This window comes from Simochromis diagramma, unplaced genomic scaffold (genome assembly GCF_900408965.1).
Source record: "Simochromis diagramma unplaced genomic scaffold, fSimDia1.1 OVJJ01000284.1, whole genome shotgun sequence".
NCBI lineage: Eukaryota > Metazoa > Chordata > Actinopteri > Cichliformes > Cichlidae > Simochromis > Simochromis diagramma.
This window is the reverse complement of record NW_024386871.1, coordinates 1920039-1946336: the sequence shown is the minus strand read 5'-3', so window position 1 is coordinate 1946336 and position 26298 is coordinate 1920039. Positions and strand designations below refer to the sequence as shown.

The 26298-nt window shown below is 39.8% G+C and overlaps 2 protein-coding genes across 8 annotated transcripts in view; one reads left to right on the top strand and one right to left on the bottom strand.

Annotated features, from left to right (window-relative positions):
• The window catches only part of LOC120733415, a 39223-nt gene extending 16005 nt beyond the window's left edge, over window positions 1–23218 (top strand). For 2 of the 4 annotated variants that reach the window (XM_040031593.1, XM_040031596.1), the window contains 14 exons: window positions 5775–5924; window positions 6838–7169; window positions 7248–10691; window positions 12034–12585; window positions 14052–14140; window positions 15076–15297; window positions 15541–15705; window positions 16783–16882; window positions 17118–17249; window positions 18774–18860; window positions 19037–19135; window positions 20103–20144; window positions 20555–20594; window positions 21453–23218. In XM_040031593.1, coding sequence (XP_039887527.1) covers window positions 5775–5924; window positions 6838–7169; window positions 7248–10691; window positions 12034–12585; window positions 14052–14140; window positions 15076–15297; window positions 15541–15705; window positions 16783–16882; window positions 17118–17249; window positions 18774–18860; window positions 19037–19135; window positions 20103–20144; window positions 20555–20591 — 5451 coding nt within the window. In that variant the 3' untranslated portion in view covers window positions 20592–20594; window positions 21453–23218. The remainder of the gene's footprint in view (window positions 1–5774; window positions 5925–6837; window positions 7170–7247; window positions 10692–12033; window positions 12586–14051; window positions 14141–15075; window positions 15298–15540; window positions 15706–16782; window positions 16883–17117; window positions 17250–18773; window positions 18861–19036; window positions 19136–20102; window positions 20145–20554; window positions 20595–21452) is intronic. The other 2 variants (XM_040031592.1, XM_040031595.1) reach the window with 2 other exon arrangements.
• Window positions 23219–25684: 2466 nt separating this feature from the next.
• The window catches only part of LOC120733413 (beta-1,3-galactosyl-O-glycosyl-glycoprotein beta-1,6-N-acetylglucosaminyltransferase-like), a 43314-nt gene continuing 42700 nt past the window's right edge, over window positions 25685–26298 (bottom strand). For all 4 annotated transcript variants that reach the window (XM_040031590.1, XM_040031587.1, XM_040031588.1 and 1 more), the window contains one exon: window positions 25685–26224. In XM_040031590.1, coding sequence (XP_039887524.1) covers window positions 25739–26224 — 486 coding nt within the window. In that variant the 3' untranslated portion in view covers window positions 25685–25738. The remainder of the gene's footprint in view (window positions 26225–26298) is intronic.

Genomic DNA, 26298 nt, shown 5'->3' with positions numbered 1-26298 from the left:
TGGGAAGGACAGGAGCCCACAGCCACACACAGACGTACACTCGCTCAGAGAATATGCGAATAATGTGATTTTTTTTTTTCATATGTTAATATGGATATCTAAGAAGTACAATGTGTTTTAGAGTTCCTCGTCTTTTTTTCTCTTTTTCTTTCTTTTCTTTTCTTTTCTTTTTTTTTTTAAAGCTGTTTCTGCTTCTCGGAGGATCAGGAAAAGTTTGCATGTTAGTTCAGTAATTTAATGTTACACCAAGATACAATAACTATTTTGATGGTATTTGTTTTCTCTGTGCGGCAAACAAAATCATTCATCTTATGCTCTGTGTGCGCGTGACCACTCTAACTGTGTGTGTGTGTGTGTGTGTGTGTGTGTGTGTTTGTTATTGTGTTGATGTCTATATCTCTATTTGTTTTCTGTCATTTTTCCAACCTGCAGTGGCAGAAGGTTCAGTAAGTTAGTCTTTACAGTGTATATCTGTAACCATGGGTAAGAGTTTCACTAATTCCAGGTTACCTTAACTTATGAACAAAGTTTGAGGTATGAGTCATCAAACCCTGTATTTTGGAGAATGTACTTTTTTTGGTTTTGATGGGAAAATAAAGTGAAACAAAATTGTTTTGATGCGTCTCCTGTGGTTGGGGTTAGTAAAAGATGCCAGACTAGTTGATAAAATCTCTGGTTAGGCCATCAGGCTGTTGTTATGTTCAGGGAAGAGGTGGTTAGACCTTAAAGGGTTAACTGGGGACAGCAACTCACTTCTACCTGAAGTGGGCAATGTGGGGTTAATCAGAACAGAACCATGGCCTCTCATCACAGCAGCTCCACAGTCAGCACAGTGTGCCCTGAAAAGGCTGTATATAAAAGATGGACATAACTACCGGGCTATCACCCACTATTTTTTTAACTCTTGATTTGAAGCCTCGATTTTTAAGTATTGTAGCTGATGCCATCTTGGGTGTGACCATATTTGGAAGAAAGGGTGTCATGATGACTCATCAGAAAACACCAGTAACATCCATAGGCCCGTTGGATGCTTCACACCTACACAGATATCTGCTTATTAGTGCAGCATATGAATAAGATATTTGAATTTGGCTTTAGTATTAACACAGAAAGCCATTTTATTGTTGTTATTGTTATTATTTGTCAGATACTTGCAATTAAAAATGCATGAACAACAAAAACATGGCGAGATGTCAGCTCAGCGCCTCACATCCGCAGAAGCTGACACAGTAGTGCCGATGAGTTAGCATTATTTTGGATGTTGTTTACTTTTCCTGTTTTCATTTATGCGATGTTTTGTGTTGTTGAGGTAGATTTGTTTGTTCTGGTCTATCTGATTGTGTTTGCGTACGTGTCCATCTCGATCTGAGCTGCGCTTTAGGTTTCATTTTGGCAACGTTGATTGTCTCTAATGTGTTGTTTGTTCGCAGTCCTCCGGCCCTTCTGTTTGTTTATGCAGGGCCAGTTTTGCCCTACGCCACTTGCACAAATAATTATGCTCGCTAATGAAGGGGCCCGCAGCCACGGCACTCAGTAAATGCCTTTCTGATGAGACGCACTAGGAGACAGCAGGTGCAGGGTGGGCCTCCCAGGGACTAAGATTGAAGACCAGGAAGCCAGGGTGCCCCGCCCCTCCACCCCCTCTATTTTTCTATTACTCTCTGGGATTCTGTGTCTTTCTTTCTTGCGCTGTAGTGATTTTCTGGGTGAGCAGACTCATAAAGCACATAGTGCTGTAGCCATGTGAAACATCCCTATATTAAGAAGGAATGCATAAAGATTGCATTCTATTTACAGTATCCTGGGATTTCTTGATGGTTTTTTTGTTTTTTCCCCCAACTAGTTTAAGTGTTAGATTGCATCTTCTTACATAGTAAAAAATACTCTTGTGGTATAAACACATCAACAAGATTCCAAGATACATATTTTGATGTAAATTTGTTTGGCTACAGTGCACATTATACTGTTTGTGTCATGTACAAAAATATGGCATTTATTGAAACCATTTTGATGCTGCACAAGAGTCTCCGCTCCATCTTCAGCATCTTACGCTGATGTTTCTTCCTCATCTCTGCTGAAGAAGAATCTTCTGAATCTTTCTCTTCCCCATTTTCATTCTCCCCCTGTGGCTTCCTCAGGCTTTGAGGGCAAACAAATAAACAAAACAAAACATTTATAGACTCAGTGCTCGCATCTTGGCCCCCAAATCCCCGCACTTAGAGCTGAGTGAATGAAGCATGCGGAGAAGGCCCATATGAGATAGACTGAAAGACATTTGGGTTTCTTCCTCTGCAAACTTTCATACCACCCTCCCCTTTCCCCTCTGTCTTTCCAAAAACTTCATAAGCAGTAATACTCTTGTGTACGCATGTGTGAGCAGGAGTGTGAATAAGAGTGAATGGCTGTTAGTATGCGAGTACATGCGTGTGTGTGTGTGTGTACGTGTGTGTGTGAGTTCAGCAATGCGTGTGTGTGTGGCAAGTGGTATATACTGCACATGTGTGCGTGCATTTGCATGTGTGTGTTTGAGCAGGGAGGTGTCAGCTCGCTCCTTGCCACCCCATTTACTGTAGCTGTACCGCTGTGATCACAGACAGATGTATAAATCAAACCTCGCTTGATGGATTCATCAGGGTGGCGAAACGATCGCCTGAGAAGAACTCGCAACTCTCTTAGCATTCTGTGTTCTGACGGAAAGGGTATGCAAAGAGCCTAAATGGATGAACGCTTGATTAATTCTTTGCCGGAGATGTTGGCGACAGCAGGAAATGTGTTTTTGCTTTGACTGTGTTTGCACGGGAATTTACGCACGCGGGGCGTGAGTTATGAGGCCTGAGTTTTGTACCTAAGGCTATTGTGCATAATGACGGCAGGTTGGGAGAACTGCAAGCAGCCGCTAAAGACTTGCTACCTGTGGAGCAAAGACAGCCAATGAGAGAGAGAGCGTGTGTGTGTGTGTGTGTGTGAGAGAGAGAAAAGTGTGTGGATAAAGGCCTAGTCTGAGAAACAGATGTCTATAAACAGTTTGAGAAGAAGATGTAAAGAGTTAAGACGCAAAAAAAGTAAGAGGACAGTTGAAAGAGAGAAAAACACATTTGAGTTTATTGAAAAAGTATTTTTATTTTTTTTAAAAAAAAGCATAGAAATTGTACTCAAAAATGTTGTGTCAACCGTGGGTTCAACCCTATTTTGGCTATTCATAGTAATGGTTGCAGGTCAACTGTGTGACAAGTAATCATCAAAGTTTTGATGTTACAGCTGGTCTAAACCAAAAAAGGAGCTCACACAGCTTACGCTGACACCACACAATCGCAAACATAATTTTTCCTTCAGTTGTCGGTGTAAGTGTTGTTTGCCTTCTTTCTTTCTTCTGCGCTCTTAAGAGCTCGATGCGATGCTGGCAAATAGACAAATCATAATCAAAAAGATGTGCCGGCATTACAGAATATAATCAGCATTTAGGGAAAACACAAAAAAGCATCATGCTGCAAATACAGAAAACTCCACTGCGAAACGCTTCAGAGTTAACAGCACAGAAGCCTAAATGAAATAATAATGAATGAAGGAGAATAACAGCATTCAACCCACTTAAGCTCATTTTGCACTTTGGCAACAATTAGTCCTTTCCCAGCCATCTTCATCACTTTATTGTGCCTCCTAATAGCCCTCTGTGTTTCCTGCACGTTTATGGTATTTCTTTGTATTTTCTCCTTTTGCAGAATTGGAGTTTTGCTTGGAGTTTTCTTAGTTTGCCTTCGCTTTATATTTTCTTAAGTTGTAGTCCATTGAGCTTTTACTGCCACTGAGTGCAATTGCCTATTGCTGGAACTTAAGAATAAGGAGCATACAAAATGACCCAATGAACTGCAGTGAAGCATGTAGTAAAAAGCCACAACACTGGCCGTAAATATCAGTTAAATATCTCAGTGCCTGCTGACTTTCCAAGCTCATCATTTTAAGATCACCTCCCAATTCAGAATGTAAAGCAAGTTTTCTCGCTGATGCTAAGTGACAGCAAGGACTGTGAATTTAAACTATCTATACAAGAACAAGGACTTTCAGCTTTTGGTAAACACGTTACTAAAAAGTCAAATTAAAAGCAAGTCAAGTGAAGGATTTAAAGTAACTAGGTTTCTCGAGGTAAGGCGGCCACCGGTAAGTGCAACAAATGAAATACAGGTTTCTGTGTCCATATCCTAAGGTTCATGGAGATAGTTAGCAAGTGGTTTTTATATCTAACATGTTGATAATTTGTAAGAAAAGGCAATCTGTGTATCTGGAGGTGGCAGAGGGAGAAAGAGGAGGGGCAGGCAATATGAGTAGTAATTTACTCAGTTAAGAGCCAAATGGCAGACAGACTGTCGCCCTGCGTGTTATCGCAGAGATTCGCACTCTGCTCGTTTTCTGACTATATTTCCGTGTGTGTGTGTGTGTCTGTGTGTGTGTGTGTAGTTTTGAGTGCATATGCACACAGTTGGCTCTTAGCTTCACTAGCATCATCTGATCATTTCTGTGTATATTGTACCATAAATGATGAAGCCTTTATTGCTCTCCTAGATCTCACATGTGCGTACACCAGTTCATGTCGGCTCCTAAACTCGCATCACAGCACAAGAGCGCAGGTGAACTCATGTGTGCGTCTGCATGCGTTCGTGCCACGTGCGCGTTTGCTTGTGTGTTTGTACTTATGTGAGTGAATATGTGTGTTTTAACGAATCTTGGGAGGCTTCATTGCACTCATCAGGATATCAGTGTTGAGAAATGGCAGTGTCAGTGAAGTGACAGTTGTGTGTGTGTGTGAGGATTGATGAGCCCGAGTCTGACAGCAGCCATATTGTGGAGCGAGAGAAGGATGGAGGGATGGAGGGAGGAACAGTGGGAGGAGTATTGTGGCCCCCTCATCCTCACAGGTTAATATTGACACAGCCTGGGCAGATACAGCGCCAGAAGCTCTCATCAATCACTTTCAGTGGTCCGATACAAATACACACACTCGCGTGCACAGGCTTAAGCAGTGAGACGGACCACACACACACACACGCCGACTGCACAGCAAAGAAATGCATATGCTGAAACGTCATTGGACTGACACGATCTGGCAACACGAGAAGAAATAGGTTTTCATGTCTGCAGCAGACACACACACGAAAGTCAAACTTCCTTTATTAGTTTTACTCTAAATATCTCTTTTGTTTAAAAAGTTCTACTTAAATAAGCACGGCAACAATTTTGAGAACTTTACAAAACAAACAGTTGTACAGCAAATCTAGATTAATCAAGCAAATATGTTTTCAAAAGTATCACTTTGCACACTTTATAGCATAGCAAATTACGGTTCCCATAACATTGTTGTTAATCATTCCAGAGAGAAAGAAAAAAACAAGTTCCCTTGACAAACAAAACAATTAATTAATGCAACTTTCCATCCATCAATCACTGTGTGTGTCACTGAATTACCATAATCTGTGCATGGTGGCTGTTTTAAGAGCAAACAGTTAATTTCCAAACAATAAATCACAAAGTGTCTCTCTACCCCTCTGTGTGCTTTGACAGCTTCGTCTCTCATTGCTACAGATAAAGGGCTTTTTTTTCTGAAACCACTCAAGTTTTACTAAATTACATTAAATCATATGTGCAATAAAAGGCAGAGTCTTACAAAGTTTCCTATGTGGCTGTATATAAAAATAGAAAAGGTTCATCATTAATTTGAAGACTTTTTTTTTTTTTTACATAGTAGTAAAAATTTAATGTTTGTCCTTTTTTGTCACTTTCAGGACTGGCATGATTATCTGGATGTGCTTAAATCGTTCAGTCACCACCATAGGTTCGATGGTATTGTGGTTCTCTTATCCATCAGTGATTCAGTTCACCATCCCCGCCAGCAGGTGGCTGTCTACTCAAACAACACAGATATCCTGAAACAGGTAAAATATTCATCAGAAGCAACAAACAATCATATGTCAGGAATGAAACATAAAGTGCTTCTTAAATACTCACAGCTCTGTAATGATGTCTTTAGTAAATTTAATAAATATTAATTTCTTTTTAAATATTTCCCTGACTCTGAAAATAATGTGTCAAAAGAAATACCTTATGAAGGAGACCAGAAACAAGTTTTTTTATTAACTAAAATGTGTGCAGCATTAGTGTATAATCACCTGGCATCTCATCCTTTTAATTTTGCTGGTCCAAAAATGCCTGTTTTGTTTTTACTTTTCTTATTACGCTAGGATATGTTTTATGTCATATACACTGAACTAAGCTAAAGTCAAAATGTGGAGATTACAGTTGTTTCAAGGCAAACTGCCACGGCTCCTATACCCTCTACAAAATGCCTTGTGTAGAAGATTTAATGACTCGGCTTTAGTTGTAAGGAAATGATTTCTCTTTTAGCACATAAACACAGCGTGGGTAAGTATAAGGGCGCTTAAAACTGCATCTGGTCAGAAGGACCAATAATGCTTTAATAATGCTTTTTTTCTTAATGTGGCCCTAATACTCCTTCATACAACAGCAACTCAGTTTTGTGGGTAAGAAAAGAAAAATTAAAAAATATGTTTTGTTTTGTTTGTTTGTTTGTTTTTGTTGCACTGTATTTGTAACATCAGTGGGTTTTTTATACTTCATATGTTGTGACACCTTTATTACAAGTCTCAAATATGTATTCCAGCTTCAAACAGATTTTTCGGGGTGAAAAGCATAGTAGTCAAACTGCTTGTTCTAGAAACTAGACAGATATGTAAGATATGGCCTCACTCTAGTAATCAAACCATTCAAAAAGATGAACTAAATCAAATAAGGATTAGGTGGTATATTTAAACAAGCTTCTCATTGCAGATCTGCTCCGAGCTTGAAGAATCCTCCAGCTGGTCTCTTTCTGGTGAACTGGAGGCTCTGGAGAGTCTTCAGGTTTATCATATTCCACTGAACACCTCTGCATCCTCTGGTACTCCACCACTGCTCGCGGAGGAGATCCAGGGCATCCTTAAGGACTTTGTCGACCGGCGTAGTTCTGTTTTAGCCTGCCACCCCAGCAGTAGGACTTCTTCCACAGACGGAGTAGCAGGCAGTGTGGAGTTCTCCCAGGGATCGTCTGGCATCAATGACATGGATGGTTCTGATATAGAGAGAGCAGAAGGAGGCAATGGCGACACAGTGGCAACAGCAAGGTAGAATGTCTGAATGTCTACAGTTTTTAGAGAAAAATTTATGTTCACTCATACTTTTGTTTTATCTCCTGCAAACAGGGTAATGGGAGATGGTGAAGAGGATGCAGGAGGTGCAGGAGTCAATGTCGGTGGGGAGCTAGTGAGCCCTGACAGCGGAATGACCACCATTCGTAGCAGCCGCTCCTCCAAAGAGAGTTCGATTTTCCTTAGTGATGACAGTCCGGTGGGCGAGGTGATAGCTGGTGGTGGTCCAGCAGCAGGGCCAGGAGGACTCTTTCTGAGAAACCCCTCTCCTTTGGGGTTGTTATCTCTTTCCCCTCCTGTCCCACCAGAGAGGAAGAAACACCGCTCGAGCAGACACAGGAGCGATAACTTTGACCTGTTTCATTTTGACCCGCTGCATAGCAGTGACCAGTCTACGCCAGCAGGAGGAGAAGTGGCAAATTCTGGAGAAACAGGAGATGAAGATGAAAGAAGAGCAGGGAGCTCTAGTCTGTCAGAGCTCGATGAGCTAAGCTTTCTTGATTTCTCTGCTCCCAACTCAGTGGGAGGTCTGGAAAGTGGAAATTGTTCAATTGATCGCCGCGGTTCAAGCCATGGGAATGAGATGATTGACACCGTGGTCCCTCCAACCCCGGTCAACAGCCTGGTTGGTAGCCGCCCACCCAGCAGTTGTGGCGTCAGGTTCTTTCCAGAAGATGTTGTTGAAAGGATCAATTGCCTACAGCATAAAGACAGTGTGTCATCTTCTTTGTCGGAGACCTGGGATGAACTGGGCTTTGACACACAAGGAGCATTGTCCTCAAGTGATAATAACATGTGGAATAGACCCAAAGATTCTGAGAGCCCACCTAATATTTTAGAAGAAGTTGGAGGCAAAGACTTAGTGGGTAACATGACAGAAAAGGAAAGCAGACAAGAGATCTTAAAGTCAGAGAATTCCCACCACAAAGGGAAAAGTCTTGAACCTCAGCTTAGTTTGATCACAGAGCAGACTGAATGCTATGAAAACTGGAAGGATGAGTGGAAACCTATTACTTTGGATGATCTCCAGCTGACGCCACCAGAGGAAGACTTAACTGTAAAAGGCAAACCTGCTATTATTGGAGCACAAGAAAGAGCAGCTTTGGCCACAAAGAAAACAATCCTGAACACTTTAACACCGGACACATCTAAAGAAGAGGACGAGGGGGTCTACAGAAAAAAAAGGGAGCAACAGATGGAGCTTTTAGACTTCTGGACGTACTCTGCACAGAAAGGATTTCTTAAATCTGATAGCGGGACCACCACGTCTTACCCCGAATCGCTGGATATGTGGAATATGACAATCCGGGATGACAGTTTATCACCTCTCACAACCCCTGAGAACTTATCTCAAAACTATGGTTCTTTCTGTGGACTGAACACCAATATCAAGGGTGGAACATCTGTAGAAAATCCACTGGGATACTCAGATGGTGGAATGGAGATGTGGAACACCACCATACAGGAAGACAGCTCTTCCGCAATGACGACTCCAGAAGCACCTGAAAATGGAAAGGACTTTAGTCACATGGATTCAGTGGATGCCACTGACACTGTTGGGACACATGCCAACAAAAAGGAAGAAGAAGACAATTTAGAAGAGAAGAGTGATCCGTGTGAAGCATTTAAGCAGACGCCTGAAGTTGTGAAAATAGTCATCGAGGCTGCAGAGGGCACAATGCAGAGTGAAGAAACAGAAGGCATCGATGTACAAGGTGCTCAGAGTCGCAAGAACTCTGCAGATGATGACGATGACACATCCACCTATGAGGGCACTGACGTGTGGCAGTTACCCATCTGTGGCATGGTGACCTCCACCTCTGAATATGACAACGTAGGAGCAGGTACATGGAGCCTGGCATCCTCCCCTGACACCTCTGGCTGCCCTGTAGCAGACATGATACAGCTTGAGGAGCAGTCTAGCCCTTTTATAGCTGTGAGCAAACCCATTCTGACAGATCAGAGAGTAGATATCACAAATAAAGAACAGCCAGACGACCAAGTGTTTCTGTTTGAGGCAGCCAGTGAGATGAGTGGCCGAAGCAGAGAAGGATCAGAGGAGACTGAGTGGATAGAGCAACCCAGAGATCAGTCCCCATTTCTTCTGGTCAACTTCTCCACTGGCACTCGGCAAATTTCACAGTATCCAGAGGAAGCTGCTGAACCACAAATCCAGGCTGACCAAACATTATTCCCAGCCTATGTGACGACCAATGAAGGTGAGCATGCCACTGACAGTCAGGTGGGAGCTACAGATGGGAGCAGAAGACATGTAGATGGAAAAACAACAGAAACTGTATCTCTGAGCTCCAGTCCTGGTGGAGAGAAGGACCTAATGGAAAACCCAGACAGTGGTTGCACAGATAGTCCAGATGAACTTGGCCTAGAAATGGAATACATCATCGTATCTGGCACGGTAAAAGAAGCTACAAGAGAGTGCCTTGACAGACCTAAACAGAGTGAAAGGCAATCAAAGGCAACAAAAAAGTCCCTGGAGACATTTAGCATGCTGTCATATGCAGCCTCGGTACTGCAACGTCAGGCCCAAGCTGCAAAACAAAATTATGACAAAGAAACACTGCCAAGTAAGTTACACCAAGTCAGAGGAACTGACAGTGCTCCCAATGCAGACCAAAATCAACCTGTCGAATCAACTCCCTACGAAGCAACTCGTGATAGTGCAACTGGCTGTCACGTGGTTCCAGAAATTATCAGTCCCAGCCAATCGAAAAATGACTCAGAAGCTTTTCATCAGTCTGATTCAAGACCAACAAGCTCCAGTCAGTCAGAAGGAAATTATGACAGTGAGTCAAGCATTGTGCCCCGCAGTGTGTCTCCATCATTAAGATATCCATCAGATCACTTCTTGAAAACCAGAGAGGAGGTTTATGTCCACTCACAGATCTCAATGGAAGATTCAGACGAAGGCGGGGAGACGCCACCCCCTCCTTCTCCATGTCCTGCTTCCTTGGGTGACTTCCAAGTCTGGGGGGCTCAGTTAAGGACAGAGGACACACCCCAAACCACGTCGGAGCCACAATCCCCTGTGCTTACCAACAGTTCGGCCTCTCATGCCAGCTCTCTGATTGGCACCCCAGTAAATGAAACAAGTGTTTGCATTGACAAAAGACTAGGATTACCATTTTCTGGAGATTTAATGGAAGAGGAAAATGACGATGAGGAACAGGATGAGGAAACCAACACACTAGAGAACGCTGTCCTTCCAAAATGGACTTCAGAAGTGCAAAGAGAGAGGGAAGAAAGACAAGAGTTTGCATCTTCAGACCTGCTGAGCTTTAGTGATGACTTAATTGGAGGGTCTTCATTTCAGCAAGCAGGATTACAAACACATGAGCCAAAGAGAGATGGGTTTCCACTGAGCAGAGTGGATTACCGTGATGGACGACCTATAAGGACTGAAGATTGGGATAAATGGTCTATTGGACAACAGCCTGGAGACACTGGAGCTTCACAAGATAATTATTTACCTGATTTAAGGTAAGAAACACAATCCAAATGCATATGCTTTCCAAATACTCCGGAGTTAGAGGTGACTTCATTTGTGCTGAGTAGAGAAGATATAGAAGTAATTCTGCAGCACTCTGTCTTCTTTACTTGATAGACTTTTCTATTCTCAGGCTGCTAACGGCAAATAAATGAAAATGCCTGCGCACACCGACCTGTATCTCTCTCTCATTCACACACACGCTACTCACACACAGGCAGCCCTCCTTCCTTTCACTTTCCCTTAATTCTTTTAGTTTCAAAAGTTTTCTCAATGAAGTCTTTTAGATAACTGAACATAACTGAACTCACGAGCCAGAAGGAACACCTAAGCACCAGAGTCTGGTGTGTGTATGGACGGATGGAAGGATGAGTGACTGACAGAGGATAAGAGCCTGAAGGGACTATGTTTGTTTATAATATGTGAGTGTGAGTGAGAAAGAAGCAAACCTTGCGTGTCAATGGATGCATATCTCATGTGTTTAGCAGCCTGGTTTGATCTGCAGCTCTGTGTGTTTTTGAGTGTGTTTATAAATCTGTTTATGCCTCATTAGATATGCATTACCTGCCTCATTACAGCTGCAGACCCACCACAGCTAATGGAAACAGCTCCCTTAGCTCTCTTGCAAGGTGTTGGCATTGTGCGTGTGTGTGTGCGTGTGTTCATTCATGCACTGGTACCTTTAGCTTCAATAGTTCTTTAGTAAATAAATCAATAGAATATACTATCTATGAAGTGGAGCCTGTTCTGTATTTCAGAGAATTACAAATATATCTTTGGCCTACAATGTTGAAGACATTTTATTTCATTCTCTTTATTGCTGATTTTAAACACTGTTGAAATAGTCCTGTTGGGTTAAGTTTAGTTTCACAAAACACAATGTAAATGTCCTTAAGCGCTAATCAATGTATGCAAATATACATCTTAAAAAAAAGAACAACTGGATTTTTCTCTGCTTATTCTATAGTTTTTATAGTCATCTTTGCTTCCTTCCTTTTCCAGAGACATATTTGTGTTTTTTGGCACATTACCGCCACCTGTTGATTGGTAGAAAAATGGCTGAAATTTAAATCTTGTCACCCTGGTACCCATGAACATGCATTTGTGTCTTTGCACGTTTAGAGAAGAATAAACAAACAAAAAAAGGGTAATGTAGCCTTCAAGGCCCCAAATTTTCCTAATGATATATTATCACTCCACTTTTTAGGTGTTTGGTTTATGAATGGACAGACTAAAAACATTGTATAGATAAAAAAGTATAACTGTGACTCTGTGTGTATTAATTCTGAATATTTTTCCACTCTCTCTTCAATTATCCCCTTTTTCCTTTAAAAGAAGACACCAAGACATAACATCACAAGTGTCGTCCCACCCTGCTCAAGAAAATGCTGCATACCAGTGGTCCGGACAACAGAACACAACTCAGGGTCAAACCCAGTATGGCTATAACTATCATCACATCGATCAAAGAACTGAAAACCAGTGCACCTGTCCAGCCTTTGTAGAGAGCAAATCCAGCCGACAGCAGGATGCCACTGACGTCTATGCCGAGTTTACAACTGATGCCACGGCTACAAAATACAGATACGAGCAGACTGAGAACTGTTTTGAAGCTGGAGATAAATCTCCAAACCACTTGAGTGACACACACTTCAGGTGTCAGGACACAGCTGAAAGTCAGTATATAGTTGCCTCCACTTCTTTGTGCACTTCTGACTTCCAATACTCTCAATATCCAGCTAACAGCCAGGGTCAGTATGAGTCTCAGTCAGACCATGCTCATTATCAGTCTGAAGGGAAGCCTTTCTATCAATCAGATGTCCACACTGAGACAGAGGATCACGCACGGTATGTGCTGGAGGGATATGTTCATTTTCCCCTGTCAAGGTGAGCTTTCATTTATATAGACTCAGTCAGCACAGCAGGTTATTCACTGTGTAAAACCTCAGTTTTTACCCTTTTCTGGAATTTAAGCTGTACTACTTTCATTAACTAAGAGTCAGACCCTTCTTATGTCTACCCCTTGCTTAGTAAAGATTTTCTATCACTGGTCTTTTTAAACAGACTAGAAAAAAATCACATGCAGTGTTGTTTTGAACCACAAGGTGGCAGCATAAATCAATCTTGTAGTTCTTTTTTTAGTGGTCAAAGAAGCAAGGCTCATATTCTTCTCATCATTCTCTTTACTCATTTTTTAGGCTAAATGTGTTTTTGCACTAAAAACCATAAGAACTGGAAAATGAAAATGGTCCAGTGGTCTCAAATTTTGTTTACTACGTAGAACCCAAATCTGATTCCACTGCACTTGTATAAGGCATTACAAGGATCAAGGGCATTGCATTGTATTATCCATAGGACGAAAAGCATAATAGTTCCAATGTAAAGAGTGACTGCACCATATTATAGGTTTTATACATTTAAAAAAATGATTATATAAGCAGAAATGGGGTCATTTCTAATGTACAGTTAGCAAAATATAGTCCTTTATGTACATATAGTAGTGAATATGTAGATAAATATACCTGTAAGGGTTTTTTATGTGGTGTTTTTAAAAAACAAAAGTCAAGTTGTGTAATCAGTCTCTAGGTTGTATGCATGTGTTTCACATGTGGCTGTGCATGCATCCTGTTCATTTGAGTATGTGTGTGATTATTGCAGGTCAGTTTTTTCATAATGGTTTGTGTTTTGCTCCACTTTGTAATTCTGATAATGTGCGGCCTCTTTGGGATACACAGCTCTCCCCTGTCTTTCATTTGGTTTGTGTGCCTGTGAGTTTCCATACACGCACAATAGGCTTTTCAATAATCAAGTGGTCATGTGACTTGATAGTGGGGAGAGAGGTTCAGTCACTCGTGTTCAGAGAAGACAGGTTGAGAGAAAGGTAGAAGCCCATAAGATGGAGGTTTTTTTAAAGGGAAAAAGAAAACCTTTTGCACATCTGTGCATATAATCATATGTAAGTGCTCTCTCTATGTTGCTTCTCTCTATTGTTAGAGGCCTTATTCAAATCAGGGTCTGTTAGAGGGGCTTTAGTTTAGGGAGGGGGGAGCTTCCAACACTGCTCAGCATTGTTTCTTCAGCCCACACGTGCAGCTTGGGAATGAAGCAGTGAGTGCGTTTCTCTCTGTCTGCTTTGTCACTTCTAAATTATTTCATGTCCTGAGTCAAACAAACACATTTTACACTCGCTCGGATTCAGTGTCATGGGAACAGTTAGTGCTTTTCACTATATAGATGATTGTATTTGGCTTGTTTGGCCCAATACTTTGTGTAGTTGTGCCTCTGGTGGCAGTGGTTGTAGCAATGATAATTTATGTTGTGGCTCACTATTGTATTTCTGAGCCTGTGAGCAGACACTCCCAACAGGAAGTTGGTGCAGCTGGGATGATGATGAAGTTGGCATCCAATGAAGACGCTACAGATGACATGGAAAACAAAGAAGGTAATTAAACACAAAGTTAAACGTTTGCATTGTTTGTGTGATTTTCTATAAATTTGATTGTACTGTGCACAATTGCATTTCTTTATATTTTACTTCTGTGGAGACAAACAGTAGTTCTGGAAACTTCAGAAAAACTTTCTGAAGTTTTTCTGTGGACATTCACTGCACTTTCACTTAATTTCAGTCCCCTCATTGTACCTCATCATTTTCACAGGAACTGTTTGTTTGTTAACACTTAACACTGACTGAATCATTCATTTTAAATGATGTCTTCATTACTTTGTTACTAGCAGCCCTGTCACAGAGGTACATAATCTGCCCCCATTTCTTTAAATAACAAAGTTTGACAGGCTTAAAATGGTATTCTGTGCCAGCAAGGTGAATCACTTATAACCTGTTAAATGGCGTGGTACTAGAGAGGAGAGTATGTCGGTTAGTCAAACCTCAGACTGCTTGGGAAAAAATTTCTCACACACTCAAATATCCTCGAGGCGTTTAAGAGCTAGTTCAGTGTTCCACCCCCACAATGAGCACCGCATTCTTCCTCGTCAATCTATGTGTTCTGTTGACTCAGAAAAGGCATTTAACTGCGTCCCACGCAATATCCTTTTGGGGTGTTTCAGGAGTATAGAGTATCTGGCTCAATGCTAAAAGCCATTTAATCACTTTCAACCAAAGCATTGCCATCAATAAGAACATGGTTCTCAGCCTGAAGAGAGTGCCCATTCAGATGGATGGACAGACAGACATTTTAATCAAAAGGATTCTTCATTTAGGAGGATTTACCAAAGATCCTTAAAATGAATTTTTTGTTGATTTAAAATAAATAAATAAAAACATTTATTTTCATAAGGTGTTCATATGATAATCTTTAAATGATCAAAAAATGAAAGTGGGAAAAAAAAAGTTATAAACAAATTACTTTCTCTGCACAGACCAGCCCTCCTCAGCTGATATATCTGGCGGGTCCAATCAAAGAAGAAAGCTGGCAGCTCCACCAATGAACGTGTCCCTGGACCACAGTGAGGGGTCTCTTCTTTCAGAAGACACCCTGGATACAGAGGATGACGGCTTGGATACTGGGGATGACCTGGATGTCAACTTAGATGAGTTGGACACACCTGACGAGGCCGACTCACTGGAACTTAATAAACATGGTGACAGCAGACACATTCTCATTGGAACAGCCACAATTAAAAAATACAAAGACTATTTTACAGGTTTTTTACAGCATGCAATTTTTACAGATAGGAGTTAAGGGTAAATTGTGAAAAAAGTAAAGACACAGCTTGTCAGCCTCATGTCAAAACTACTGGCCCATCAGCTCTCCATTATATGTTGTCTATTAAATTAAAATCAAACTGTTAATATGTATTTGATTCGATCTTATGTCACCTCAGGGGACTCAGAGGAGTCCGTTTTGGGTGGCGGAGCGGCATCAAGAGATCCACGCCACAGAGCAGCAGAGGAAAGCAGGCTGTGGAGGAGCGTGGTGATCGGAGAGCAGGAGCACCGCATTGATATGAAGTGCATTGAACCCTACAAAAGAGTCATTTCTCATGGAGGTACGTAAACACAGCTACGACAGCTTTCAGTTGATAGCATTGGATAAGCCTCCCTTGCAGTTATCTTGCTGTTTCTCATCTTTTTAGTTGAATCATACAACTAAACTGTGTGTGTGCGTGTGTGTGTGTGTGTGTGTGTGTGTGTGTGTGTGTGTGTGTGTGTGTGGTGGCTGCAATGAAGAAAAGCGAGAAAATCAGCCCTCTCTGAAGTTTCCCCTGTGCTTTGATAAAACTTTTTCTGCTGAATAAAACAGACGCTATGATGGTGTAGATGTTAATAAATAATGTTAATAATGCATAGTTTTACTTGTCTGTGGAGGCAAAAAAAAAATTCTGTCTTCATTTTAATATCATTTAATTAATTAAACTATAAAACTGATAAAAACTGATAAAGACTGATAAAAAAAATGCTGTTGTTTTATCAGTCTTTCTGTTGACAGCAAAAACCTAAGAAAAAGTGGTAGCCGACTGACGCGGATCATTATATCTATGCCACAGTGTGCGTCTATCTGACTTCACACTGAAAATATTGAAACAATTACTTGATTGGTGCATGCAGTTTAATAAAAACCGCATGCAAGTCCGTTGCAAACTAATATTACACATAATTAAAAAGTTGATGTAACTGAAAAGAAAACTAAAATCAGATCTGAAATCAGAATGAAAACTAGTTTAGAAAAGTGTGTTGGGGTTTCTGATGATTACCAAAAACTTTGCTGTGTAATCAGAGTTTATCAGATGTCAGACTAGACTCTTGTTTGGCTGAGACTGAAAAAGTATATAAAGTGTGAGAAGTATAAATATGTGATGGGGTTAAGTAGAGGACTCTTTCTTATTGATGGGAGGTGCCAAGAACTTTTTCCTGAATGTTTAATAGTGAGGGCAAAGTCCCACTCACACTGACCCATGTGTGAACCACAAAAATAATAATAGTAATTGCTTTTTTAACTGATAGGCCTTGAATTAGTTATAAACCGGACAAGAATGTTAGAAAAATGATTTGTATTAAAGTTTTGAACAGGTGCTCTATGATTGATATGTAACATGATCGTCATGTTTGTGTCTCTCATGTTTCAGGTTATTACGCTGAACAGAAAGCCATCATTGTGTTTGCTGCATGTTTCCTACCAGAGAGCAACTGTGACAATTACAATTATGTCATGGAAAACCTTTTTCTGTAAGTACATTCAAAAATGACCGTGCCTCTGGGTTAGCGTGCGCTGGCGTGTCTTTCTGCCGCTGCTCTCTGTGTGTAGCTCTGTTTTTATGTACATCACGCCCGTGTTTCATCTCTTAACCAAAGCTTCTCACATGTCATTGAAGTGACGAAAAGAAAACTTTGCTACAGTCATAATGTCTAAAATAAATAAACATGTCTAATCCACTGTATTTTGTTCTCCTTCTCTTTGTAGATATGTGATAAGTACACTGGAATTAATGGTGGCTGAGGATTACATAATTGTATATCTAAATGGCGCCACACCTCGCAGGAGAATGCCTGGTTTTACCTGGATGAAAAGGTGCTACCAAATGATAGACAGAAGGTAATATTAACACAGATATGTTTATTGCAAATGTAATGCCATAGTATATGTACCATGTGATTTCATTACAGATTATATGCATGTTAAGTTTTCATTGATGGTATGTATTATGATTTCTAAAAACAAAAACCTCACTTGACCCTAAAAAACACCTTTAAAATATAGTGAACTGATTAAATTGAAACTTCAATTCAGTCTGGTTTAGTGTAGTTTATTAAAATCCCAGCAGTGCAGCAACCATTTTTCTGGCGTCATTAACCTTTACACTTTGGCAGCGCACTACTCAAGCTTGGACATTTTCGATCATAGCAAAACCAAAACAAACCACACACACAGACAAAAACATTTTTAAAAGCCTTTTTAACAACATTTTAAAAGCATTTTTAAGCCAACTTTAATTTAACACAAAGTCATGTCGAATAGATGTTAGAGGGTTTTTTTTTATAATCTACCTTTTCTGGTTTCTTTTGTTATCTGTCTTGACAATAAACGTATTATAAAAGAAAAATGAAAACGACAAAAAATGCAGTCATAGATGTAAGGACCAAGTAGTTTAGTGTGATTAGGTAGTTGGCTGTAAACCATGAAAGTTCACTGCTGCAAAACAGCCACTACTTTAATATTTCCCATATTGAAATAACCTATGTGCTGTAATCAGTTTAGTTCTGTATAATTATATTGAACGTGGAGGTTTTCCAATCTGGAAATGCACTGGCTATGATTTGGTGACGTAACCATTGGGGGTGACAGCCAACAATTTTCCGTCCATGCCTCGAGATTCTGCGTGTTCACGTGAATCTCGAGCGGTCCAGGCCTCGAGAGCCGGTGTCCTGTAGGTTTTAGATGTATCTTTGATCCATCACAGCTGATTTCAATGGTTAAATTACCTCCTCAACATTTCTTGAAGTTCTCCAGAGGCCTGGTAATGACCCAGGGTGATATCTAAAACCTGCAGGACACCGGCTCTCGAGGCCTGATGTTGGCCACCCCTGCTCTACGGTATTTCTAGTTGTGTATACTCTAAGGAGAATGCAGTTTTCATTCCCAAATCTAAATGTTGTAAGAAGGTAGCTTTGTTGACGCAAATATTTCAAACTCAAATAAAATGGTGGACTATAAGTTCAGTAGTGTAAATAAACTTTATATAATAAGGAGGCTCTCTGAGCAAACCCGCATGTGAGTAATATGATTTATTATTGCAGAACATGGCTTTTCTCTCTTTTCGTGTTCCTGCCATTAAAAGAAACAGCAAAAGAAAAAATGTAAAACGCTGCGCAAATGTGAAAGAAACAGTCTGATCTTCCTGCTGTTAATCCTGTTGTTAATGTACTCCATTTTCTTCTTTCAAAATGTTTGTTTTGTCTTTGTTTTGTTGTGTTTTGTATAATCTTAGATTACTTTCTTTAAAGCGCTTTGTGACTCCTGTCTGAAAAGCATTGTATCACTAGATATCAATGATAAGCTATAGTCATCAGTGCAATTGTACTCCTCTTTTGTGTAATTTCTGACTGTTTTGTCCCGCAGACTGAAGAAAAACCTAAAGATGTTCATCATTGTTCATCCATCCTGGTTCATACGGACTTTGCTAGGAATTACCAGACCCTTCATAAGGTCTCAGAGTTGTAATTGCTATTTGCACGACTCTCCCAGCCATTGAAATTCATTCAGATTCATTTATAATTTAATTGCAGTCAAAGTCATGGAGATCTTCATTAGAAAGGATTATCATGTAGCATTTAGCAAAACCATTTTTTACTGTAACTCTTTTTGATTTCTATTTCCTTCAGTTCCAAGTTCAGCAGTAAGATCAAGTATGTGCATAGTCTGCAGGAGCTCGGAGAAATCATTCCTATGGAGTATGTGCATATACCTCACAGCATTGTCAGGTGAGCCAGCCTGTCATTAACATAAATGCCATTGGTTGTTGATCATGGTTGATCATGGCATTTAGCCAAGGACTTCGGAGGAAACAAACCACAACTGAAACACATCTTGCACATAATACATTGTTGTGAAGTTTCTGGGTGTTAAACTTGCCTGACTGGTGTTTAGCCCTATGTAATTAAATTTACCTTTCTTTCATCTAGTGGAAACTGAAAGCCCGTCGGTTTCTGACATTCCTGTTCTAAACAAGTCAATCAAACTTTTTCCCAAAACTGGCCTTGAAACTAATCCACTCCAGCCTATTGGATACAGTAAAAAATCAGAAGTTTTAAAGCCTTCTTAAAAACAAAGATATTACTCTGTTTTAATTGTATGATTTATTTTTTTCTGTACTCATGCCTTTGTTTGTTAATGTGTAAGACCAGAGAGCTGTTTTGACAGGTTCCTTTGATTTACTAGTGTATACCAGATTTTCTGGAAAAACTGATTGCACTTATTTTTTCTTCAGGTACCTCAAGTTGCTAATCATCACTTTTAAAACTAGATGGTTTAATTAATTTGTAGTTAAACTTCATTAAATAAAAAGAAAGGGAAACAATTTACAGGTTTTTTTTTTGTTTGTTTTTTTAGGTTATTAGGCAATTTTGACTTCTTTAGGTTAAATTGGACGTTCTGTGGCCCACAGCCTGAAATGAGTTTGACACCCCTAGTGCAGAATAAAAGTCCTCAACGATATATTTAATGTGTGGTGCATGTGGCATTTCACAACCATTATTGTAGTTGCAACTATGTTTGAATATTTATCTAAGTCTTCAAATAGTCTTACTTCTGTAATTGCATTTTGGAGACAAATTGTGTTTTGCAAATCTACTCAGGAAACTCACTGAATTTCCTTAAAAATTGAAACCAATCAGTGCAGATTGTCATCTTAAGTGCTTTAGGCATGTTTACAAATTTTTCTGCCCAAAGGTATGACCAGGAGAGGAGTTTGAACAAATTTGCATGCACGAGGTAAACCACTTAATCTGCCTCTTTCTATGAGTTGGTTATGTCTAATTCTCCCTGAAAATCCTTCATTAATTTTCTCATGCTGAGACTAACCTTTGACTGACCTTTGACTGTCTTCTTATCCAATACAAAGGCACATTTAAAAAAAAAAGAAGCATTTTGATGATTGAAATATTGACTCATGTTGAGGCAAACTGTTACACCCCATGCATTGCAGTACATTGCTTTGACCTTGAATACTCTCACCTTTGAGCACCAGTGCTTGTTTATATTTTTATCAATTCATTTGTCAGTGCAAGTGTCGATGTAGGCTACTGATCCCCAGCTTTTGCATGTCTACTGACAGTATAGTTGCTCAGTTAACATCCCTCACTTACTTTTGCTTTCTGACTTTCAACCTAATGCTAAACCAGACTGGACACAGAATTGCAGGACACAGCAGCAGAGTAAGTGGTAAGTACTCTGCTGCTCCCGTTTAACCGTTTGTGCAATAATAACAGTGTGCAATACACATACACTTATTCTTCTTTTTTTATTAGTAAGTTAATATACTGTGTTGTGTTGTTTGTGTTGCGTTGTGATGTGTCATATCGTGTCGTGTTGTGTTATATGTAGTGCCGACGTAGGACAGTTTTCCAATTTCATTGTACTACTGTACTATGTATGACTGTGCAATGACAATAAAGAGTTATCTTATCTTATCTTATCTTAACAGGAAATGTTTGAAAAAAAATAACCCACCCCAATTCACTCCATTCACAAACATTCCAGTCAAACAGATTGCCAACACCCTTTAGAAGTAGTTCCTCCTCCAGAACCAGCCTTGCAGATCCTTCCCAGAATGATCAACTAGGCTGTTAGCTTTTAAACCTGCCCAGGTCCTTTTGAGAAAGTACTGATTTGTCTCTTAACTACTGTTAGAGACAAACAAGGGGAAATTTATTGAAATATTCCAATTCTAGTATATGCAAAACCTCAAGTATGGTAGAAATGTGGTAGAATATCCAAACACAACGGGTTAGGCTTCTGTATTTTGATTAAATATCATGGTTGTTTCTGACCTGTTATAAAACCTAGTTTTTGCAAAATCAGAAATTTGGGGGAGGTGATTTTTTTTTTAAAAACACCACATTTTCTCAAAGATAAACTGTTCCTTCCACCTCTGGTTAGTCTGAGGTAGTACGTCTCTACACTACTGACCCGTGACATGGAAGTTGGATGTAGTTTTTGTGCTATTATTTTACTGTAAATGTTTTACTGTAAAGTGGATATGTTGCAATCATTTCTTTTCCTTCTTATCTCTCCCCTTAGAGTCAACAAGGGGAACTCTGCTGTGTGACGAGATAATTGGCTGCTGCCCTTCTTCTCCTCCCCGTGTTATGCTGTACTTGAGGACAGCATCTCTGAATTTGAAGCCAGCCTGTAGTATAAAACATGCTGAGCTGTTACAACAACATGTAACTCAGAGAGGATGATGCTGTGGTGCAATACATCAGGAAAAATCTAATTCAGATCTGAGGGTTCTGAATATACTGTAATACTGTGGTTGTGGTGCAGAGACTGTACTGTGGTGTGCTGAAGGGAAATGCTTTATACTATAATACAGTACTCTCAGCACTTCATTATGTTCCCCATTTGTTTTCTTTTACTTCAACTTTTTTGTTTACCATGCAACTCATATTATAGATTGCCTTTAAGGGTACTTGTTATTGGCTTGTAACTTACATGTATTTTAACAACAATCATGTATTGATAATTAACTCTGGGTTATTGTAGTAGCGTATTTTCAAAAGCCACAGTGATGTTTTTGAGTAGTACTAACATCCCATCTAAAAAAAGCCACAAAAATGAGGCGAAGGCACACTAAGCTTACAGGAGATGTAATTTACTTTAAAGACATTTATTGAAGTATTTTCAAATTAAATTATGTCACAGTAGGTAAAACGAAGCTAACGCAGCAGTCTGTGTTAGACACTAGATCTGCGATCTGGCACGGGATGCCACTTGCTAATCAATATTCAGTACACATGAAGTATTTGTCTTTATACATGTAGTCCTAAAATGAGTAGAAAACATGAATTCTGCATGTTATTTCAGTTAATGCTTCAACATCCCGTCTGTTTGCTAACATTTTTGTTTGCACACATAAATCCCTCCTGTCCACACTGACAGGAAATAGAAGGGCCAACCCGATTTGTAATAGTTTTCAAAGGTCTGGGCTGCTCCATTTAAAGCAAGGATTGACATTATGTCAACATCTCATTTAGCACCTCAGTCAATCTTTATATGAAATGTTTACAAGGCTTTCACCCATGTGTCACTGTGAGAATAAAGTAGAAGAGCTGTGCTGTAACAGAAGTTGTGTGTTGCATGCTTTTAGCTTGAAATTACTCTGACACATGCACACACACCCAAAAGCAGAGCACTGTGCTGGTACAGTACATTTATGTGTGTGTGCGTGTGTGTGTGTGAGACAGACAAATATTCTTGGGTGCTGGTGAGGAAATACCGTCTATATTACTTAATGAGATACTTTGTAGAAAGTGTCCACTGTGCAAGTTAGACCATATCGCTTTATTTATTTGTACATGTTTGTTTATTTGTGGCTTGCATGGTATTCATGTGTTGTAAAATATGTAAAAATTACTTAGTTCATTAAAAATATGTTCCTCTCAAACAGTGTTTTCTCTAATTTTTCTAATAATTTACTAATAATTAAAATGATCAATAAAAGAAAACAGTGATATTAAAGGAAATTGGTATTAATTACATGTAAAAGAATTTTGCTGGCTGATTTAACATGTTTTACAGGAGCATTTCTCCCTGGAATGTTCTACCACCCCCTCTTTTCAGAAGTTTATTATTGTTAAAAGGAAATGTTTTCTTCCCACTGTTTTTATCTATGCAAGCCACATGGCTTACAATTTTTAATCAGATTCATCACAGGGTTATTGTGGATTAATTTTGATTAATCAGGATTAAATATCATTCATTTTTATTCTATATTAATCGCATTTTATTTTGCATGAGCAAACAGAAAATGGGAGAATATACGCACTTAACATTTTTATTGAACATCTTGAACATTCATGTTAACAAAAGACTCTGTAAACATTTATGCTCTGCGCATTTATATGGACAGAACCCAGAGTGTCAGACAAAGTGACCAGCTGTTCGTGTCTTGGGCTCAACCACACATGGGAAAGCCTGTGTCTAAACAGCGCCTCTCCCATTGGATAGTAGGAACAATTGCCCTGGCCTATAGTAGCAGGGGCCTTCAGCCTCCTGCTGGCTTGCGTGCGCATTCCACTAGAAGTCTGGCAACCTCATGGGCTCTCTTTAGGGGAGTTTCTATTCAGGAGGTGTGTGCAGCTGCATGCTGGGCCTCATCTCACACATTTGCTAGGTTTTACAGGTTAGATGTAACAGCACCTAACCTAGCGCATTCAGTCCTCAGTGCAGGTTCTTCCCAGGTGGGAGCTTCTCCCCTGTGAAGTGATGTTGGGGACAGTTGTCTTCTTAACAGGCATGTCTGGCAATCCGGGAGTCAGTATTTCTCCGATAGTGAGACACGAAACAAATGCTATGAAAGTGAACTTAACCCTTTAAGACCTACCACAGAACCAAGTCCGCCAGAGCTTAAATTATATTTTTACATGCTGTAGAACCATTTTTGGGAGCATTTCAAGTTGATATACATCAATACAACCATTATAGCCCAAATTTTAATAATATGTCTGCATTAAGTGCATAGTAATTACATAAATTGCAAAAAAGTGCAATAAACTACAAAAAAAATTTTAAATCGTTTTTGTTTTTTTAACATATATTTCTAGTTAGAGAAATTTAAGAGGCTTATCCCTCAAAACTGTAAATACAAAAAAGTTGCACAAAATAGTTTCCCACCACAGGAAATTTATTTTAAGTGTCTTCATAGTTTTTATTTTTGAAATACACCAATTTTTATATACTGCAGGAAAAACGAAAATAAATATTATAATGCAAATTTGCAAAAAAACCCAGCATGTGCATCAAAACAAACTATTTCCAGCAGTGCAATATGAGGCCCAAGCATCCCAGAAACGACACAGAAAGTCATAAACTCAAACATAACTTTTAAAAACACCAGTATAGGCTCGTAAGGCCCTGATGGTAAAAAACTAAATTTCCGCAAAATGACGTCACTTCCGGTTTCGGGCAGGACATGGAGGACATGCGATAGTTCGTGCTGATGGATGTAGGACGTGTTACAAACAGCTGATCGGATCGGCAAAGCCTGTTTCTGGAATATTATGTTTTTGTTGCTGCAAGTGCTTTTTATACAGTTTTTGCAAAGCTATATGTGGAAGGAAACTGTGACTTGGGACAAGCTGATGACATAAGATGTAAGTACGACTCCCTTTCATATGCAAAAAAAAATTATTGCGCTAGCTTACGTGGTTGCAGTGCTACCAGGATTTAAAAATAGTTACGCAAAACAGAGCGTGCCCGCTCCGACCGGCTTTAAAGGGTTAAGGTTATGTATATAACCCCGGTTCTCTGAGTAGCATGAGTGAGTGTCTCACCAGACCGCCCTCCTTGCTATGGAAGCGGGGAAGAGGTGGGCTTCTTTTCAATGACATCTGACGCTAGGCGGCACTAGCCCCTCCTGACATGGGCATCCTGTCTCCCAAGACAGGGTGAGGAGTTAAGTCATCCTAGAATGGCTTGTAGTAGAGCCACTATTCCTCCACATCCAAAAGAGCCAGCTGAGGTTGTTTGAGCACCTAACAAGGATGTTTGATCTGCGCCTCTAGTGTGAGGTGTTTCCAGCATGTCCCAGGAAGAAGATTAAGAGTAAGAGAAGAGTAAGAGATTACTCTCTCAACTGGCCTGAGTGCCTTGGTTTTCCCCCAGATTTTGTTAAAACCTGTCTTGTCTGGCAGGTTTTGCAATCAAACTTATGATTTGAATTTCAAACACATAGGCTTTTGCAAGGTGAGGTCTATAAATACTCTATAGGCTCTTCTTGTTCGTGTGTTTCTTTTATTTATGTATTTCTATTAGTGATATTTCTGCTATTACAGTGTATGTGTAATATGACAATGTTTAAAATGACATGCAGGACAGAAAAAAAAGAAGGAAAAGAAATGAACAGGGGAGAAAATAGACAAAAATATAAAAGGATAGACCACAAATAGAAAAGTGTGATGGATTGTCAACTGCTGCACATGTAAGGAAAAAAAAACATACAGCACCTGAAACAGGAAAAAAAAATGTGAAAAAGGATAGATACACAAATCAACAAATCCTGTTATGTGTAAGTGTTTTTGTATGTATCTTTGTAACAAAATGTACTTGATAATGTGGGTGGGAAATCACAATAACAATCCCCAGCAGCCGACGGAGATAGGGGCAGCCAACCCCATTTATCCTCAACTCAGGAAAGCGCTGACACCACATTTAAAGCAACAGATATAAAGAAACTGTTGTACATTCCTAAAATCTCCTCAACACCTATAACACATCTTTGACAATCATGACCCAACACTACCGAAGAATGTGTTTATAGTTTATCTTTTAGTATTGTCTTTCATAATAATTAATTAACACTTCACCTAAACTAACTCTATCAGTGCCTTGTATCTCAGATATTTCTCCAAGCAGTAGATACCAATGAGATCTCTGTCTGCATCAAACTTATTGGCAAAAAGGTGATGCTGTTCAATCAACCACTGCAGGTCTCCAGCACCATACACACATATTGATCTTACATGATGGCCTTTACATTCTGGGTATACTGCTTGCAGAGAACCCTCTGACCCCTCGTGCCACTGCCACTTCACCATCCGTGCAATTGCATTCATGTCTGTCATGTCAAATTTACTGTTGGGCCACGATGAGCCAGGAACACCAGGCATTCGTTGTATTGTTGCCCACAGAAACTCATCAGGACTGTAGGTGTCTTTGGCCCACTCAATGAGGGCCTGTATTCGCTCGTCTTCCAACACACTGCGAATGTAACCTCGGTTGACCACAATGTAGGCATTTCCTGATAGTATGGGCAGATTAAAGGGAGCTGGATCCTTTGTTTTTCCTGTTCGCTGCAACAATTGAAGAATTAATATGATGGTAAGTAAGTCTGAAACAATGTTTTTTTACAACAGCAAAGTAAATT